The 18703-nt window shown below is 52.9% G+C and overlaps 6 protein-coding genes across 7 annotated transcripts; 5 read left to right on the top strand and 1 right to left on the bottom strand.

Annotated features, from left to right (window-relative positions):
• Positions 1 to 98: 98 nt before the first annotated feature.
• Positions 99 to 3451, top strand: PV07_11259 (uncharacterized protein). The gene is made up of 2 exons (XM_016398681.1): positions 99 to 2409; positions 2469 to 3451. The coding sequence occupies exons 1-2, from the start codon at positions 620 to 622 to the stop codon at positions 3238 to 3240; spliced, it is 2562 nt and encodes an 853-aa protein (XP_016243243.1). The 5' UTR covers positions 99 to 619; the 3' UTR covers positions 3241 to 3451.
• Positions 3452 to 3607: 156 nt separating this feature from the next.
• Positions 3608 to 5644, top strand: PV07_11258 (uncharacterized protein). Its single transcript, XM_016398680.1, has 2 exons — positions 3608 to 4336; positions 4387 to 5644. The coding sequence occupies exons 1-2, from the start codon at positions 3760 to 3762 to the stop codon at positions 5304 to 5306; spliced, it is 1497 nt and encodes a 498-aa protein (XP_016243242.1). The 5' UTR covers positions 3608 to 3759; the 3' UTR covers positions 5307 to 5644.
• Positions 5645 to 6425: 781 nt separating this feature from the next.
• PV07_11257 (uncharacterized protein) lies at positions 6426 to 9668 on the top strand. Its single transcript, XM_016398679.1, has 3 exons — positions 6426 to 7379; positions 7434 to 8123; positions 8174 to 9668. The coding sequence occupies exons 1-3, from the start codon at positions 6800 to 6802 to the stop codon at positions 9478 to 9480; spliced, it is 2577 nt and encodes an 858-aa protein (XP_016243241.1). The 5' UTR covers positions 6426 to 6799; the 3' UTR covers positions 9481 to 9668.
• A 258-nt stretch (positions 9669 to 9926) lies between these two features.
• Positions 9927 to 13569, top strand: PV07_11256. 2 transcript variants are annotated; one of them, XM_016398678.1, is made up of 3 exons: positions 9927 to 11110; positions 11171 to 11904; positions 11960 to 13569. In XM_016398678.1, exons 1-3 carry the CDS (start codon positions 10108 to 10110, stop codon positions 13415 to 13417), a joined length of 3195 nt encoding a protein of 1064 aa, XP_016243240.1. In that variant the 5' UTR covers positions 9927 to 10107; the 3' UTR covers positions 13418 to 13569. The 2 variants fall into 2 exon arrangements, with proteins under 2 accessions (XP_016243240.1, XP_016243239.1); XM_016398677.1 differs by having other exon boundaries at positions 9927 to 11904.
• Positions 12921 to 14275, bottom strand: PV07_11255 (uncharacterized protein). Its single transcript, XM_016398676.1, has 2 exons — positions 13500 to 14275; positions 12921 to 13453 (listed from the first exon to the last, which is right to left on the bottom strand). The coding sequence occupies exon 1, from the start codon at positions 13832 to 13834 to the stop codon at positions 13520 to 13522; it is 315 nt and encodes a 104-aa protein (XP_016243238.1). The 5' UTR covers positions 13835 to 14275; the 3' UTR covers positions 12921 to 13453; positions 13500 to 13519.
• A 470-nt stretch (positions 14276 to 14745) lies between these two features.
• On the top strand, positions 14746 to 17910 carry PV07_11254 (uncharacterized protein). The gene has a single exon (XM_016398675.1). The coding sequence runs from the start codon at positions 15242 to 15244 to the stop codon at positions 17579 to 17581; it is 2340 nt and encodes a 779-aa protein (XP_016243237.1). The 5' UTR covers positions 14746 to 15241; the 3' UTR covers positions 17582 to 17910.
• Positions 17911 to 18703: the final 793 nt, after the last annotated feature.

Genomic DNA, 18703 nt, shown 5'->3' with positions numbered 1-18703 from the left:
CGCGGCAAAGTTGCCAGATAGGCACCGGCAGCCTTTCTCCTTTGCCATTGTCCCTGCACAGTGTGTTACTACTGCAAGACGCTGTAGGAGGCCGGTGTCTGGAACAGCCCGCGGCTTAATATTTTCAGATCTGACATGCCGAGAGCCACCTGTGGCTGAGGATTATTTTGCCTTTCATACTTTCTACGACCCTGAAAGGACTGTTAACCCTGTTCAAATATTCGATGGCTGCCATGAACCCCTAATGAAGGCATAACTACACTCCTTCGCTTTGTCTTTGCGCCATTCTTTGATCTCCCGCCAGTCATCAATTTGACTGCGACCATCACAACGTCGACGTAACATCAGCAGTGTCGGACCGTCAGTCTGTCCTACGTTTCACGAATCTTTCACCTGCGACCATTGCCTACGTACTTTACGTCCACCGGATCGACCGTATTCTCTTCTATCCCCTTTGCCGCCGAGCGAAATTTTGAATCTTCGAAGACTGCGCTTTCTTGAACGAGTCGAGTCGATTTGCCCGCTCCGAGGCCTGCAACATCTTTCATACATTGGACGCCGGCAGTCCCTATTCCTGTGAGGCATGCCTGGCGCTATAGGGTGACTGCGCTTTACTCATATGATCATGCGGTTGCCAGCATGGCTTCCGCTCTTCCTCCTGGCTGGGTTGGCTCAAGCAAAACCGCGCGACCATGAACGGAATGACTATTTTGCCCTCCACCTCCACCCGTCCACAGTCCCTCAGGAGGTTGCCCGTCGATTAGGGATACAATTTGAAGGCCAGATCGGGGAATTAGCGCATCACTATGCTTTTTCATGCTTGAAGGACTCGTGTCAAGAATTGGAGCATTCATTGCAAGAATTACGGAGGCGGAAGAAGCGAAGGCGACGTTCTTTGGATAATAGAGCGGCACTAGCTTCGGACGGACAAATATACCATGATTTGACCGGTGTTCTCTGGTCAGAGAAGCAAGAGTTGAGGCATCGCCATGTCAAGCGGATCCCCCCGCCACCACTTCCTGCCGTTCGTGTACCTCAAGACGCCGCGGACTCAAACTCGGGTGAATCGGCGGACCAAGCGCAACAAGAGGCTATTCAGCGCTTGAACACCATCGTGGAGACACTGGATATCAAAGACCCTATCTTCAAGGAGCAATGGCATTTGTTTAATCCTCTACAGCTGGGCCACGACTTGAACGTCACTGGTCTTTGGCTGGAGGGCATCACCGGCAATGGTACCATTTCTGCAGTTATCGATGACGGGCTGGACTTGTACAGCAATGACCTTAAGGATAACTATTATGCCGAGGGTTCGTGGGACTTTAATGATAACTCTCCCGAACCGAAACCGCGACTTTTCGACGACAAACATGGTACACGCTGTGCGGGAGAGATTGCCGCTGTCAGAAATAACGTCTGTGGGGTCGGGATGGCATATGACAGCAAAGTCGCTGGCATTCGGATTTTATCAAAACCCATCACCGATGAAGACGAGGCGATAGCCATAAACTACCACTACCAGGACAATCAGATCTATTCCTGTTCTTGGGGTCCACCGGACGATGGTGCAACCATGGAAGCCCCAGGTCTTCTCATTCAACGAGCCATGGTCAACGGGATTCAGAACGGCCGAAACGGCCTCGGGTCTGTTTTCGTCTTTGCGGCCGGCAACGGAGCAGCGAGTCAGGACAACTGCAATTTTGATGGTTACACAAACAGTATTTACAGCATCACTGTCGGAGGTATCGACCGTGCTGGAAACCATCCCTACTACTCCGAAGCTTGCTCAGCACAGTTAGTTGTGACTTACAGCTCTGGTCACCAGGATGCAATTCACACCACCGATGTTGGGGCCGACAAGTGCTACAATGGCCATGGCGGGACATCCGCTGCAGGGCCGCTTGTCGTTGGTACGGTAGCCCTTGCACTCAGCGCTAGACCAGACCTTTCCTGGCGAGATCTGCAGTACCTTTGTGTTGAGACCGCCATCCCTATACACGAAGACGACGGGAGCTGGCAGAATACGACGATCGGAAAGAGATTCAGCCATGTCTACGGATATGGCAAGGTCGACGCATATAGATTCGTTGAGGCTGCTAAGACGTGGGAAACCGTGAAGCCACAAGCTTGGTTTCACTCTCCCTGGCTCTCCGTTCAGCATAAGATCCCAGAGGGCGAGCAGGGACTGGCTGCAAGTTTCGAAGTCACAGAGGAGATGCTGAAGAAGGCCAACCTAGAAAGGCTCGAACATGTCACTGTGACTATGAATGTTGATCACACCAGGAGAGGCGATCTGAGTGCAGACCTCATCAGTCCTAGCGGTTTGGTCAGTCAACTCGCGACCACCCGTGGTCCAGACGGAGCTGCGGAAGGGTATGATGACTGGACATTCATGTCAGTTGTTCATTGGTAAGCGCGGTCTCCAGCTGTATGTTTTTCTGCTCCGATATTGACGAATGACACAACAGGGGCGAGTCTGGGATTGGCAATTGGACCGTCATTGTCAAAGACTCTCAGCAGAATGAATTCAACGGAACGTTCATCGACTGGCGTCTCAATTTATGGGGCGAGTGTATCAATCCCCAAATTCAAACGCTGCACCCACTTCCCGATGAGCATGACGACGACCATGAGACAGCCACCGCCATTGTTAGCACAACCAGTGTGGAACCTGGCACTCCAGCTACTGGGCTTCCGACTACACCTACCGACCATATTGACCGGCCTACTAAGCCTAAGCCTTCCGGCGCAACAGATTCTGTGGTCATTGTCACAGCGACTAACACGGTCTCTGTACCTGCTGCAACAGCGACTGTGACCGGTGAGCCCACCGAGGCATATTCAGATGGCTTTCTTCCCTCCTTTTTCCCTACATTTGGTGTATCGAAGCGGACCCAAATTTGGATTTACGGGTCAATCGTGTTGATCATTCTCTTCTGCGTGGGCCTGGGGGTATATTTCTTGGTCCAGCGGAGGAAAAGACTCCGAAATAATCCTCGCGATGCATACGAGTTTGAGATGGTTGGTGATGCCGATGAGGATGAGCAACAAGGCTTGACCACACGTGGAGGTCGAGGGAAGGGAAGAGCTCGACGAGGCGGCGAGCTGTATGATGCATTTGCGGGCGAGAGCGATGACGATCTCTACAGTGATGAAGAAACATATCAAGACACCCCAAGTAACGACACGGGAACGGGATCGAGGTCTGGGAGCTCTGAAGGCAAGGAAAGGGAGAAATAAAACAAAGTGCAAGGGAAGGGGGCGTTCCAGGATCATGGCACGCGATGGGCTGCGGACGCACGAGGCATTCTGGGCATCCGTCAGACCGCCAGCCTTTTTACCTGTACAGAAATCTATCCTTATGACGGGTGCATTCATCCATCAGCATAAATCTTGCTAGCCGGGTCGTAAAATACTAGAAGTGGCACAGTTCTGACACAGGATGCAGCTGTACCCAAGTAGCTGAAGCGTGCTCGATGACAACGACAACATCCGCGTAGGTGGGCGAGAGGCTGAGGGACCCTGCTTGGGTGCTCGAGTGCCTAGTTCAGCCATTACCTAGAATCAGCGGGCGCCGCGAGACATGAAATTTACGCGGCAGGCGCCCATTTGAGCCCTGAAACTGAGCGCAGTTTGACTTCACCCTGCAGCAGGTTCGACCACCACTCCAGCAGAGAATCTCTTTCTTCTCACCGCGAATGAGCAGATTCCACGCGGTCTCCATCGCAGCATCATGAGCTTCCGAACACAGTGCATACCATGGTGGCCGGCTCCAGGTCGTCATTGAGGCGTCCTACCCTACGAGGCCAGAAATCATCCAGGTCGAACAGTCCTATCAACAACGAACCGCCCCCTCCTCTCCTCCCAACATCCGGCAATGAAGGCATCGCACTCAGATCCAAACGGCATCGAGCTACTACCATTGCCACGCCTGAGCATGACCTGAAGAGACGCCGGTTGTCGACGAACAAGAGCGAGAAACCTCAATTACGTATCCCGCTACGCAGTCGAGGGGGTTTACCTAAAGCCCTCTCACCACCTCCCGCCACCGCCCCAACGGTGGTGCCTCCCAAGCCTGCTGCCAATGCAAATACCGCACATATCAACAACCTACCCATCGACTCCCCTATATCCCCAGGCGAAAAATCACAATATGACCAGATCAAAATTATTGAAGAGAAGGCCAGAGCCGCAATCCGAGCAGGCGGTCTGTCCACAAACCACGAGGAGCGGCGAAAATTACGCTCAGAGGATGGAGGGTCTCGGGCTAAAACGGAGCTTGCGCAGTATTTCCCTGATTTTGAGGAGATGCTGAGTTTGAAGCCGCCCGATCCAGGTACGGCATGCTGCAGATTCTCGTCGAGACCTTTTACTGACTTTAAGTAGATGCATTGACTATCAGGACGAAAGTCGTCCTAGTCGACGATACACCTGACTTCGAGCCGCCTCCCTCCAAGTCTGACCCCTTTGGAGCGCACAAGCCGCTGCATAACACCCAAATCATCCTCCTAGGCCAGCCTGATAGCACTGCCCATCATGGCTCAGCCGATCCTCTGGGCGAGGATGTGTACGTCAAGATCCATGCAAAGGCTGAAAGGCATGAGAAACAGATGAAGAATAGCGACAGGGAACGAGCCCAGCATGAGAAATACCAATTGGAAAAGCTCCTCGACGACCTGCGAGGACCGGACTGGTTGAAGACTTTGGGGATAAGCGGCATTACTGAGACAGAGAAGAGGCGATACGAGCCCAAACGACTATTATTCATTCGAGAAACTCAAGCCTTGATTGACAAGTTCAAAAGATGGAAAGAGGAAGAGAAACGCAGAAAGCTGGAGCGAGAACAGGAGTTGCTGGAGGCGGCCGTCCTAGAGGACGAAGATGGACAAGAAGAACAGGACGAAGGCGAAGACGCGGATAACGAGGCCTCAAACGGCGCCTCGGGTGTCGAGGAAGAAAGTCTCGACAGTGCATCGACCCATGCCCCGAATTCTAGTGAGCTCGACGCACTTGCGTCGCAACAGCTGATCGAGGAAGCGAAGATTGCCCACAAACGCAGAAAGCCGACCCCTTCACAATGGGTCGAGCCTCCGGCGCCCAAGCCATTCACTTCTTTTTTTGACAAACGACATCTGCGAGATGCTGCGGTTGCAGGTCGTCAGAGGGGACGTACCATTCTTGCCTTTGGACATCCCATCCCCGACTTTTCGGAGGAAGAATTTGAGCTTCCAGACGATATTCTTACGGACGAAGCGATCAAAGCCAGGCAGCGGTCTCACCGGCGACTTAGGAGAGGCGCTGGGTGAAGTTGAGTGCAAAAGAAAATCGATGAAATCATTTCTATAGCTTGGGCCTTTGTACTGTACAGGATACACCTGGGGATTGTATGAGGACCGGTCAGAGCTCGGACGGTGGCTGGAGGAATTTCAACCTTGCTGAAGCAGTTTTCCATGGAATGATTTTACGTTGGAATGGAGGAGCGTTGTTCATCTTGCTCGAGCACAACCAGTTCATTTCGCGCAGGTTTGGCGGATCATACCACGGAGGTGTGACCACTGTATCATGGCCCCTTTGAAAGGGATGGGGAAAAAGTACTCCTATTCGTACAAAAACACTTGAAAGACTACGAACATGTTTCAACCCACTTCATATATGATTCAAAAGTCGACACCGGAGGCCTCAATAAAGCCTCTAATGGCAATGTTAACCTTCCGTCTCTGTATATGTTCGGTGATACATAGTGCCATGGCCACCAAGGAAATTACCTAGTACCATATCGCCCCGGCGGATTCGTCCCCTTATTTTCAGCCTCAATCAACAGGACCGAGTACTCGGTAGGAGCAGCGCTATTGCCACACTGGAGGAATCTGAAACCCTCGCCACATTATTAAGAAGGTATCCATTGACTACAAGTAGACATGGAAAATGCCGGCTGTCCTTGCTTACTTACCTGGCCGTGATTGAAGCATCTAGCCCGGGCGACCAGATCTCCTCGTATAATCACTCCCTCAGTAGAAATCTTTTGATCTTGAGTCTCTGTTTTTGAGATACCGTATAGTACGAGTACGTGATCCAATTTTGTACTCGAATCTATTCCTTGGCCTCCGTTCTCTATAAGAGGAGTTTACTGCGGTGGTTCCTGTCACTCAACCCAACTCATCAGTACTCCGTACATAGTAATCACTACTACCTACTTTGCAGATAGTGTGAGTGGCCACCCACGGCCCTGATCGTCGGCTCAGCCCCCAGAGAGCTGGGACCACGCGCCTATCGTCGTAGTCCCAGGCCAATATCCTCCTGATTTGCTGGTGGCCCAAGCGAAACCGGGCCGAAAGTCTCCAAATTTGGGGGCCAAGGCTCAGCCGCAGTATATGCGCAGCCACGCAGCCCAACTTGAGCCCTTTGTTTGCGAAATTCCGCATTGACGACCTCGTACGTGAATCCTTCCAGGGCTGAGAATGCATCCGAGAGGGAGAATCGTGTCTCGCTTCTGGACACACATGATTTCGATCCTCTGATCCTCCCGAGTCTACCAAGTGGAGCGGGCTTCCGCTGCGCAGGCAAAAGGGCCGATAGTCTGACGGACAGTCCTCCCTGACTCTGTAACTCTGGTTGGAAGATACTTTTGCTATTAGATTCAAAGTAATTCTCACTTCGACAATGCAGGTTGCCTTGCCTTTGGAGACCCTCGTCCTATTCCTCTCTTTTGTACGGGTAACGCTGTCTTGAACAGTGTCCATCCTGAGCTCGCCTTGACGACGAGCTAATTCCACGACCGTCTATACCAACAGCAGCATCCATGGCAAAGAGCGTCTGGAAAATATGCGCTCTTGCGATTGCTCTGGTCCAGGGCACCGCCGCCGCCATCACTATCACCTCTCCCCCTAAGGCTATCCTGCCGCGAGCCACCGGAACGTCGCCAAAAGCATCAGCATGTGCCGCTGCATCCAGTGCTTCGAAACAATTTCTAGCCGAGCAACCTGGAGCCACGCAGGTAGTTATAGCTGCCGAGCTCGCCTATGAATGCATGAGATCAGTCCCGAACTACCAAGAGCCTGCAATCCGCCTCCTGAACTCTTTGCGGACGTTTCTCGAGTTTCAGAGCAACAAAGAATATCTGCTCAATCCCCCGTCGGGCTACCTCTTTCCGAGCCTGGATTTCGATGGAGAGTTTGACACTATACAGAAAAAGGTGGAGGCAGGGGCATATGAGAGCGAGTATGACATGCAGGTGGACATTACGGCATTGTTGACGTCGGCACGTGACGGACACCTTTCGTGGAATGGTGATCTAATGAATTCCTTTACCTTTTCTCGTACGACTGGTTTGGCTGCAGTCTCTTCAGATGGGGAGGAGATTCCGCAAGTGTATTCTCAAGGCAAGTGGAACACAGAATACTACAGTTGGGGGGATTACCATTAACAGCAGACAGACGATCTTCTGGCGGCAGATGGTGATACAGGCAAACTAGGCCCAGCGACGGGATATGCTCCTTCGCCAGTCACCAGTATTGACGGCGTTGATGTCGTGACGTTCCTGTTGACCCAATCTATGGTCACGAGATTTCAAGACCCGGATGCTCTATGGAACCTATTGTTTCCCACGTTGGCCAACAAGTGGAGCCCGCTGTTCCAGGTGCCAACTTATTACCCAGGGCCTTCAACTAATATCACCTTTGCAAATGGAACTACCTTCCAATATCCGAACGTTGCTATAGTCAATGTGCCTCTGGATGGGATCCAGACGGGAGACGACGCCTACTCCTCATTCTGTCCTGGCGCCTTCGAAACACAGACAGTATCTGATACAACCGCTGCCAGCAGCGCAACTTCCACCTCCAGCTCACAGGCACCTGCAACAACGGATGCCCCACCAGCCTCACCAACCATCCCTGGGTTTCCGTATCCAGTGATCAAGCACAGTGCTGGTTCGGTTGCCGGGTATTACCTGAATGATACAGGTCTTACCGACGTGGCTGTCCTTCAAATCCTAGAGTTCCAGTCGCAGACTGACAATTCTCAAGAATATGAGAGGGAGTTTCAGTCAGTGGTGGAGAAGTTTCTTGATGCATCGGTCCAGACCGGAAAGAGGAAGTTGGTAATTGACCTTCAGGGCAACGGAGGTGAGTGCTTCATTATGGCTCATTACACCAGAGATATTAACGATGTCCAGGTGGCTACATCGACCTTGGCACGGATACCTTTGCGCAACTATTTCCATCCATTGCACCCAACTCGAAGTCCAACTTGCGAGACCATCTTGGTTTTTGGATCCTTGGCAACGCTGCCTCGGAAGCCGTCACAGCTGCCAAGAAAACCTCCGATGTCTCCGACGAGCAACTCGATGAATATGTCTATAGCCCGATGTCATATCAGTCGGTCGTGAGTTACCAGTTTTACGATTTCCCTGACTTTGAGACATACTACGGTCCATACCCGGCGTATAGTGGGAACTGGTCCGCGTTCTTCCAGAACAATTACACAGATCCAAGTTCGTCAGATTTCGAGGGCCAGGGTATAATTATTACAGGGACGAATAATCGCACTGGACATCGACAACCTTTTGCGGCGCAGGATATCGTCGTGCTTACTGACGGCTATTGCGCAAGTACGTGTACAGTATTTTCCGAGTATCTGAAAAGTTTCGCAAATGTGCAGTTTATTGCAGTGGGTGGACGACCACAAACGGGCCCTATGCAGGCAGTTGGTGGTGTGAAAGGCAGTCAGGTCTTTGAATTTGACGCAATGGTCCCAAATTGGGTCGATCTCTTCAACAGCCCTAACAACACATTCTTGGGCCTGGCGAATGGCACAATCTGGGAGAACTTCACCTACGAGCCGGTGTTGCGCGAAATGGGATACAGCGGTGGAGGAGTAAATGGACGCAACCACTTCCGGATAGGGGATCAGACGAACACTCCACTTCAATTTGTCTATGAAGCCGCCGACTGTCGCGTCTGGTGGACGAGAGAAATGTTGTACGATCCGACGTTCCTTTGGTCGCGAGTGGCGACCATAGCTTTTCAAGAGCGAAAAGGGACACAGTTTAACTCGAAATACTGTGTCACAAACAGCACAGGAGATCCGACCAGTATCTCCGGAGGGTGGAAGGCTCCGTGGCTGGGACCGCAAAATCCGCCGGAAAATGCAAGAGCGACGATCAACGGCTGGAAACTGCAAGGCAAACCTCTGCAAGCAGTCTCACCAGGACATTCGACGACGAACTCGAAGCAGACAGGGACCGCCTCACCTGCAAGCTCAACAATAGGGGCAAAGCCAACTTCGACACCAGGTAGTGGGTCGGGCATGGTCTTTGGGACTGACGCCGTGGCTGACAGCATTGATATTGATGGCACCGATGTCAACGGCATCAATGTCGACAGTGCTGAGTTGACCTCGATTAAGCAAGCATGTTCCACCTACACCGGGGATGCGTGGCTGGTAAAGGCAATTTGTGGGGCCTTGAACGGGTCGAAATGAACCTTTGGGGATTTATGGTGACGCGTGATTTTTGATACTGTTAGCCAGCGCGCATTGGGTGGCGTTTGGACTATCTGTGTTCTTCTTGTATCTTTTGGGAAGGATGCTTTTCACTTCAAAGATCGATACCCACGAGAGAGAATTGATATCTATTCTGCGGAATGCCACTTTTCGTAATTGCATTCAATTCCGCCCGCCTGCCGCGAAGTATCCGACCAAGCTCCTCTGGGTTGGCCGACAAGGCCTCAATGGGCAATGACCTCGTAGTTGTAAGAACGAGGCGAGGCGTTGAAATGGGTCCAATTAGAGTCGAGCAAGAACAAACTTAGCTTAGTAAGTTCCGGCCGCCGCTAGTACCAAAAGCGCCGCCAAGAGATTCCACGCCTAAGGATTTCAAGCTTTCCACTAGCATTACAACACCTTTCCTCGACTCCGTGCTACGATCCTATGCCATCACTGCTGGATAACAGGGTCCCGTTCTGCGACTATGCTCCTTACCGGTTGACCATAGGCCGTGTCTACTCTTTGCTCTGTTTCTGATGGTCTAGGCAAGAAGATAAAGAATTCTGTTGGCCACATTCACGACTGACAAGGGTGGCTACGTCCAACTACAGAGACTAGAACATAATGCCCATGGATACCCGCAGCGCTGCACTACACCATGCGCAACACGGTGGCACAACTGACTCGGACGAAGAAGCCGATGTTTATGACTGGAAATCCTCGCGTGTGCCCGGGAGTAAAGATGCCCCGCGCTCCCGAAAGAACTCAACCCGAAGAAGATCCAAACAACTGCAAGAAGAGGAGCACGAGAATGGGACCGGGCCATTGCAAGCGCCTGAGTCAGACTATACAGATTCTTCAGAAGGAGCTCCGGAAGATGAACACTTGCCTCACCCCTTTTATCATTATGCCACCGAGAAGCGCGACACCTACGCCGATGCCAAGCTCATCTATCAGCGGCATCGATTGGACACTAAATCCGAGAAGGATCTAGGCAGTCCTTTGATGTTGGGCAAGTCCTACACAATGCCCACATCTGCGATGGATGGAGAAGTGGGAGCTCTACAGCGGACGCCCAGCATGACGTCGAGACATTCTCGTGTCTCCCAACGTGGCATTGGCCCCAGTGGCTTCCAACTCAACCACAGCAAGGAATCATTTCCTTCATTGCAAACCCACGTAGGCAACCTTCAAGAGATCCGCCCGGATCCGACATTGCTTGCTGATGCCGCTGCGCGGGATCACAAACGTCATCCGGGCCTCCCGCACGAGTTCAAGGATCCTCTGCTGGCTCACGAAGGTATGCATGGTGCTGGCGCCGGTATGGGCTTGGGATCTGGCCCTGGTGGGCTCGCTACGAATGACGAATCGATAATTAGCGAAGTGCAGTCGATTTGTGACAAGATCAAGACAGTACTGGACTTGAGACAGAAGTACCTCAAGGTCTCGTTACAGTGTCCGGGCATGAATCCAAAGGACGAGGAAACCTGGGAAATCTATCCGCCTCCGCCGAACCCTGTCTGGAACGAGCAAAAGGCCCGGGAACCCCCTCAGGACTATATCCCTCCCAACAGCACGTCGAGCAGTCTGTACATGATCGACATGAGGGCTCGAAATGCGAGTGGAGGTGAGTTGAACCTGTGGCCGACTAATGCCAGTCAAGCCGGCTCTGACCGAGGAGGTCCAGCATCGCCGACGAGCGCCAAAAAGGCGAGAAAACCCGGCCACGCTATTGGTGAAGATTTCGACCTGAGCGAATGCGTTATTCCGGGGAAGCAAGCCAAGGGCTTTCGCTTCGAAATGGACGCTGGAAGTGTCTACCAAGTCTACGACGACGATGACCGGCCTATCGTCGAGGTGCCGACTCTGCGAGACTATTATATGGCATTGGATACGATCCTCGACATCGCTTCAGACGGGCCAGCCAAGAGCTTTGCCTACCGCCGCCTCCAGTACTTGGAAGGGCGATACAACCTGTACACTCTCTTGAACGAGTATGAGGAAGTGGCAGACACAAAGAAGGTGCCTCACCGAGACTTTTACAACGTAAGAAAGGTGGACACCCACGTGCATCATTCTGCCTGTATGAACCAGAAGCATCTGTTACGTTTCATCAAGAGCAAGATGAAGAAATGCCCTGACGAGGTAGTCATAGAGCGTGATGGCAAAGAATTGACTTTGAAGGAGGTCTTTGACAGCATCAATCTCACGGCGTACGATCTGAGCATCGACACTCTTGATATGCACGCGCATACGGACTCGTTCCATCGCTTCGACAAGTTCAACTTGAAATATAATCCAATCGGACAGTCGCGGCTTAGGGATATCTTTCTTAAGACGGACAACTTCATCAAGGGGAGGTATCTCGCTGAGATTACCCGCGAGGTCATCACGGATCTGGAGTCAAGCAAGTATCAAATGGTGAGAAAGGCTCCTGGAGTCGCTGTTGCTTCGTTGGCTAACCATGTGTGAACAGGTTGAGTGGCGAATCAGCATCTACGGGCGCAGTATCAATGAATGGGACACGCTAGCAGCATGGGTGGTCGATAACAAACTCTTCTCCCACAACGTCCGATGGCTCATACAGATTCCACGACTGTTTGCTCTATACAAATCGTTGAAGACCATGGAGGACTTTGAAGAACTCCTCCGCAACATCTTCCAGCCTCTGTTCGAGGTGACACATGACCCTTCCACGCATCCGAAACTACACGTCTTTCTCCAACGGGTGATCGGCTTCGATAGTGTCGACGACGAGAGTAAGGTGGAACGACGACTGTATCGCAAGTACCCGGCGGCAAAGGAATGGAATACCAAGCAGAACCCGCCCTATGGATACTGGATCTATTACCTTTTTGCAAATCTGACGTCTCTAAACGCCTGGCGCAAAAGGAGAAACTTCAACACCTTCCTCCTACGCCCTCACTGCGGCGAAGCGGGAGACACAGATCACCTTGCCGCCGCGCTGCTATGTTGTCACAGCATTAGCCACGGAATCACTTTGCGCAAAGTTCCCCTGCTGCAGTACTGTTTTTACCTCGAGCAGATTGGCGTTGCTATGTCGCCACTGAGCAACAACGCACTCTTCTTGACCTATGATCGCAACCCATTCATCAGCTACTTCAAAAAGGGTCTCAACGTCTCCCTTTCGACGGATGACCCCTTACAATTCGCATTCACCAAGGAGCCCCTGATCGAGGAATACTCTGTTGCTGCACAGATCTACAAGCTCTCCGCGGTCGATATGTGCGAATTGGCCAAACACTCAGTCGATCAATGTGGCTTTGAACTCTCGCTCAAGCAGCGCTGGCTGGGCAAGTATTGCTATCTGCCGGGTGTTCTCGGTAATGATGTCGCAAAGTGCAATGTGCCTGATGTCCGAGAAGCGTTCAGGCACGAAACGCTGAAGGCCGAGCATGCGTTTATTGCGAAATACACTCAAGATTACAGTCACTTTGATCGATGCACCCCCAATTTGCCCGATCCATCTGATCCAGCCACACCGGCGGACGAGATATTCCGAGGTCTGGAGAGTCCAAAACAATACTATGCGACATTTGCGGTGGCTGATTCAATTGCCCCCGCTCAACAAGCCAGAGAAAGGGAGAGAGAAGCAGCCTTGTCCAAATCAAACACGAATGTGCCCCCGGGTAATACTTCACCCACCCGGCTACGAAGGACCTCGAGCGTCCTATATCCCACTACTTCGCACCCAGTGGACGCACATATCTCGGGCCAAGAACCACGCGCGTTTCCCGGAATTGTGCACCAACGAGAGAGGAGACGCAGTTTACGCGTTGGTTCAGGGAATTCGGAGGGCACGGGCCAGCACTCGTCGGACATGGCTAGCAGCTTGCAATTGGAGCCCGGGCTCGCTAAGATTACCCTGAGGGAGGACAAGGAGATGCGAGAGCTGGAGCAGGATGATGGCTGATTTTGGGCAGGCGCAATGTCTCTCGTCAATTTCTGGCTTTTGGCATTTAGCAGGCGATGGAAGGTCGCTTTCGTAGACTGACCGCCTTTAGAAATGACTGGACTAGAACGTCCCCGATACTCCCACACCTTTGTGGTGAACCCTGAAATATGGGGTAACATGCCCCTGACTGCATAGTACTATGTCTGCAGCTGTCCTTTGCGGTCTGCCTGAAACTATTGATGCCCGCGCGGGAGGAAGCATGACTTGAATGTAGATCTCCTCGCAGGAGTCTGCATGGGTAGCTGCGGAAGGGCGCATGGATCTCATGCTCGACCCTTGAAAGGTTCGGGAGAAGTCGGGTGAGCAGGTATGCAGACGGATCTTGAATCGAGAGAGCGGTGGACGCCGCCGGCCAATGAAGCGTGTTGCGAGCATTCAGGACGAAATCCGGGGAAGAGTCTGTAGGTCGGGGTTCTTTTGTCCTGGCGTTCGCAGCGGAAGTGGGCAATGGAGTCGACGAGTTGGAGGAGGGATGCAAAGAGGAAAAGTCGACTCGGGTTATTCAGCCCGAGAAAGCTGAGTCAGGCCCAGCGTTCTGGCTTCCTAGGGCCATCAGCTGGTTTGTTGGATAATCATATGGCAAAACAAGAAGTGTTGAAATGCATGTCTTGACCGACCCGACGCCAAATCGCGCGCGGTGATTCGATATCGCTGTTCTGCGCAGAGTCGGGCGAGTCTCAGGTGGCGCCGCCTCCCACAACTGGTCTATAAGTGCTGTCGATCTGGAGTCTGGGGGATCAGACCGCCATCTTGGTAGGAGCAGAAGAACGGAGCAGTGACACAGTACAGAGGACCTCGTACTGCGCAACAGTGCTGATTCCAAAGGAACAGACAAAATGCATCGATGACGAGTGCTGAGGTTGATTTACCCTCCGACCGGCGACCGTAACTGGTGCTGGTGGAGTCCAGCCCAGGTCTCAGGGCTAAGGAGGGCCCAGGCACCGCACAGTCTAGGCTAGCAGGGCCTTCCGTTGGCCCCTAAATTGGGGAAATTGGGCGATGGCTCGGGTCTCCTCCGGGCTTCCAACAGGTTAACCAGTGCAGATCCAGTTAAAGGCCACGCCCCTCCAGAGGCGACCCAGTGGGTGCCCGTGGGTGCCGGTGGCTGGTTGGTTCGTGTAATTGGGCCATTGCAGCTGCGTTCATGTAGCCCAACACGTCGTCATCGGTCATTTCGCTTGGTACAGCGCTGCACCACTGTGTACACATGCTCATGCTCATCCCACCAGAAAATCACCGCGTAGACCACTCGTGGTACTGTATCTTTCGTACCTTGTATCGTTCCATCTCCATCTCCATCTCCTCGATCCGTTCTCCAATCCAGCTCCTCCTGTTCGTCCGCCCATCATTGCTTTTCTCAACCAGAAAGAACAACACCATCCCACGCACGTCCTGCATGTTTGAGTTCAGACTTGTTGCGTCTCAGGTCAAAGTCCCCGTGCGTCCGCCAGATCAGAAGTCGTCAGAGCAACTTTTGGTTGTCCGCTTTCGTTCGTTCGTTTCATTCCATCCATCTTTCCTCCTCTCCTTCTCCGCCTTATCACATCCCAACCTTTGCGCCATTCTCATACAACCACTACATCCTCCTCCGTATACACCCGATTACTCCTCTTCGAGTACATCGCCCCCGCATTTCCTGGCCCTCTCGTATCCTTGACTCTTGCAACGTCCCATGCTCGCGTGCTCCTAGTCAAGGCAAACCGCCTGTTTCCGAGAAAGGAACCTGAGCGAAGCATGGGCTGTCAAATGAGACAAGCATCCACCACCCTCACGGCCTAGATCATGGCTTCGACCTCCCCCTCTCCACTCAGGCGATTCGACCCCGAACCCGTCGAGACCTCCGTCAGGAGTTCAAGATCAGCTCGCAGCCGGTCAGACCACCCCTCGTCCACACTTCCTACGAACAAGACTTTAAATCCCGCCGACTCCATGTCTCCTCAGACCAAACCTCGCAAGTTCTTGCCTCAGCCGGTGGAGGAGACATTCAGGAGTTCTAGGAAGAAGAACATTGTGGACGGTATACAAGACTCGACGACGGCGGCCGATGGAGTTGTTGGTGGTCCTACAAACGAATCAAGTATACACGCCGTCTCGACGCCGAACGATCCTGGCTCCCTCCCTGGCGTACAAAGCAGTGGTGCTTCTGCAGGACCCAGGCGGTTTGCACCGGAACCTGTTGACACCAGTGCTCGGTCCTCGAGACGGAAATTCAACCCGGAGCCTTTAGAAACAAGTACGAGGAGCAATAGGGACAGAGACAAACCCCAAGAAGACGAAACGCCTAAAACACGGAGGAGGTTTGCCCCGGAACCGGTGGAGACGACAACAAGGAGCTCCAGGGAAAAGAAATCTCAGGACGCAGAAGAGACGACCTCGAGTCGTCCTCGTCGGAAGTTCGTCCCGGAGCCCATAGAGACCAGTACAACTACGAGAAGAAGACGCGACCCGGAACCAGAGGACTTGGACGACGAACCACAAAAAACCGGTGATTCCTCTGCTTCTAGTAGAGCTTCATCTGGACCCCGCAAGTTCTCTCCAGAACTATTAGAGACTGCCAAAGGCTCCTATCGACGCGTCCACCTCCCTACTCCTGAAGCCAGACCATCGCCCTCACCGAGTCGACGAGCATCCTCTCCTCCACCAGAAGAGAGAGAGCAACCAGAAGACGTCTCTGGAATTGAGGAGTCGCGCTTCTCGGCAGCGGCTCTGGCCCGAAAGCAGCCTGAGGCCTTACGACAGCATTCGTTCGCTGTTCCTGATCTGCCCATAATCGAGTCGACCTCGGAAGATGAAGGCTCCGCACCCTCACTGAGCGACTCTCCTTCATCCGTGGATTCAGTCACCAGGAGAGCACCACCTAGTGCGAAGGACAGTTATACTGAATATGTCCTACGCTTGGCTGCCGAGACGGTGAGCGAGAAGGAATTAGAAGAGCAGGCAATGGCCGCCTACATCAATGAACGGCCGCATGAGCCTGTGGATCACTTTGCCATCTCGCGCGAAGATGATGAAGATGGTCCTTTACCGGTGCCAATGTTTCAGGGCGAGAAGGGGGCCGATGCCCACACCTTCCGACGGTCGTCGGCGGCAGAGCTGAATTTAGAGATGGAAAATATGCGAAAACATCACGAGCAGCTCGAAGCGGCGAAACGAGAGCTGAAAGCCGACACCGCGGGGCAGAGTCGGTTCAGTGCTGCAGCGTTGGCGACCCGGCATGCATTGGAGGCAAAAGGCTTGAAGAAGACGAAGAAGCCGAGAGCAGAGGAGGAAGACTCAGAACTGGCCCGTATGAGGGCTGCTGCGTCACCTCCAATGCTGGGCGGCGACCTCGTCTTCCCGTTCACCATCTCTCCAAAGATGACACGCTGCGACCCCGATCAGCCCCCAAGACCTAGAAGTGCAGAAAGTGACGATGAGTCGGTGGAACCTAGTAGTCCTGACCTTTGGAGACCACACAAAAAGCGAGAGAACAACGCTGGCGAAGGGCTGTGGATGGGGATGTGTCAAGCGGGATTGTGGCAACCTCGAAGTCCACAGAACGGCTTGCGCAGCGGCATCCAGACACCCTCCCCTGTAACTCCAGCAGGGGAAAGAAACAACCCATTCGAAGCCAGCACGCCAGGGCGAGGATACCAGACTCCTGGACGGCGCCGGCAACACCTCTCGGGACTAGGCTTTCTCCCATTAACCCCTCCGCGCAGTCAAGACGGCGATGATTCATTTACTAGCACCATCGACAAAAAGCTGCGAATCGAGAAACAAATCGAGGACGAATTCCCCAACCGGGTGATTACCCAGATATACAACTACCTGAGCCTGGGGTACCCCAGCCTCGCACATATGTTTGATGAAGAACTCAGCAAGATTTCTCGCATTCCTATCGAAGAGCTGCGCAAGGATGATAACAATGTCGATGCCAAAGGGTACGTGGGTGCACCGGAGGGCGATGGCTGGGATGAAGCCGAAGTCATCGGCAAATGCAAACGTTGGGAGGCGTTGAGGTTATATGTGAGAGAATGGGGCCGGCAGAGTCCGAATTTCGCAGATGATAGAAAGCGCGCATGTTTGGGTGCGGACGAGGACTGGGGCGCAAGGGTAAGAAAGGGGAGCTGGGCTCATTAGGTCTTGTCTTCTCGTGATTACGGGTTCCGGCTTCTCTTTTGCCTTGGAGGCTCTTGCGAAGATCTTGTCGTTGTCACGCCCGGACCTCGCTGTGGTTTTGGATCCTTTTCCTTCTTGTCGACTCCTTAGAGGATAGACAGTCGGACTTTTTTTTCTTTGGTATTGAGCGTGGGAAAGACGAGCACGTCTTTCCGTTTGGTTTCATTTCTATGGGAGCCTATCGTTTTGAGGCTGTCTTGCATCGTTACGGGAAGATAAGCAGGCATCTGTATAGGGATTACCCACAGGACATCAAAATAATGATTTAACGAGATGAAAAGTGATCTAGAACTCCAATACGTCCGATGCAAGGCTCTGCTTGAGCGGGCATCGACGCCGAGTCGCCAACGAGGCTGCGAGGCTGAGGAGTGACAGCGGTGAAGGTCCCCCGCCTCCATTTTGCTCCCGGGGCAGGGAAACATTCCATTGAATTCTATGCCGAGACGGGCTCCCAAGAGGCCACTTGAACACTGTTCTGGTCGCTGACCTGGCCAGCCAGAGTAGCATTTACACATGCCTACCTCGGTAGATAATCTCACCACTGTGCGTTCTCTTGTAGGGATAGCTCAGTGACTGACTGGATTCTTGGGCACAGTCGGGGCAATGTGAAGGTCAGCCTTGCAGATTCACGAAGATGCAAGGGTGCTAGCCAAGAAGTGGGTATTCAGATTGATTGTGTGATGAGGTTCTTCTCAAGCAGGCTTTGTACGAGTACTTGGCCGTCCGAGAAGGCAAGCAGAAGCTCAATTTATATCGTCTGACAGCAGCATTGCGCCGAAGTAGCGACCACAAGGAGCAGAAAATCCTGTCAGACGAAAACAGAATTCTGTCTACGAATGGCCCTTTGGTGTCCTGTCAGCCTCACTAAACTTTCAGCCACTGGTAGCCGCTGCAATCAGCCCTGGCCTTTCAGCACGACAGGGACCTGTACACCCCTGCCAACCTTTCCCAACCGTCTCCCCGGGAAGATATTTTGCCTCCTAGTGGCCAGTTGACCGTTCCACCCTCAAACATCTGTTCTGCACGGGAGTTTTGCCAGGAAACTAACAAAATCACCTCCTCGGTCGGCCACAGCGGCTAAGG

The sequence above is a fragment of the Cladophialophora immunda genome (genome assembly GCF_000835495.1).
Source record: "Cladophialophora immunda strain CBS 83496 unplaced genomic scaffold supercont1.7, whole genome shotgun sequence".
Classification (NCBI taxonomy): domain Eukaryota; kingdom Fungi; phylum Ascomycota; class Eurotiomycetes; order Chaetothyriales; family Herpotrichiellaceae; genus Cladophialophora; species Cladophialophora immunda.
The sequence above is the reverse complement of the archived record's forward strand: the minus strand, read 5'-3'. Positions and strand labels throughout refer to the sequence as shown.

Bases quoted from the DNA above. Each gene is read 5' to 3' on its own strand.
- PV07_11257 (XM_016398679.1), top strand. From the start codon at position 6,800: ATGGCAAAGAGCGTCTGGAAAATATGCGCTCTTGCGATTGCTCTGGTC. The intron at 7,380-7,433 runs GCAAGTGGAACA...AACAGCAGACAG, and splicing joins TCCGCAAGTGTATTCTCAAG to ACGATCTTCTGGCGGCAGAT. The intron at 8,124-8,173 runs GTGAGTGCTTCA...AACGATGTCCAG, and splicing joins TGACCTTCAGGGCAACGGAG to GTGGCTACATCGACCTTGGC.
- PV07_11256 (XM_016398677.1), top strand. From the start codon at position 10,108: ATGCCCATGGATACCCGCAGCGCTGCACTACACCATGCGCAACACGGT. The intron at 11,905-11,959 runs GTGAGAAAGGCT...ATGTGTGAACAG, and splicing joins AGTCAAGCAAGTATCAAATG to GTTGAGTGGCGAATCAGCAT.
- PV07_11258 (XM_016398680.1), top strand. From the start codon at position 3,760: ATGGTGGCCGGCTCCAGGTCGTCATTGAGGCGTCCTACCCTACGAGGC. The intron at 4,337-4,386 runs GTACGGCATGCT...GACTTTAAGTAG, and splicing joins TTTGAAGCCGCCCGATCCAG to ATGCATTGACTATCAGGACG.
- PV07_11254 (XM_016398675.1), top strand. From the start codon at position 15,242: ATGGCTTCGACCTCCCCCTCTCCACTCAGGCGATTCGACCCCGAACCC.
- PV07_11259 (XM_016398681.1), top strand. From the start codon at position 620: ATGATCATGCGGTTGCCAGCATGGCTTCCGCTCTTCCTCCTGGCTGGG. The intron at 2,410-2,468 runs GTAAGCGCGGTC...ATGACACAACAG, and splicing joins TTCATGTCAGTTGTTCATTG to GGGCGAGTCTGGGATTGGCA.
- PV07_11255 (XM_016398676.1), bottom strand. From the start codon at position 13,834: ATGCTCGCAACACGCTTCATTGGCCGGCGGCGTCCACCGCTCTCTCGA.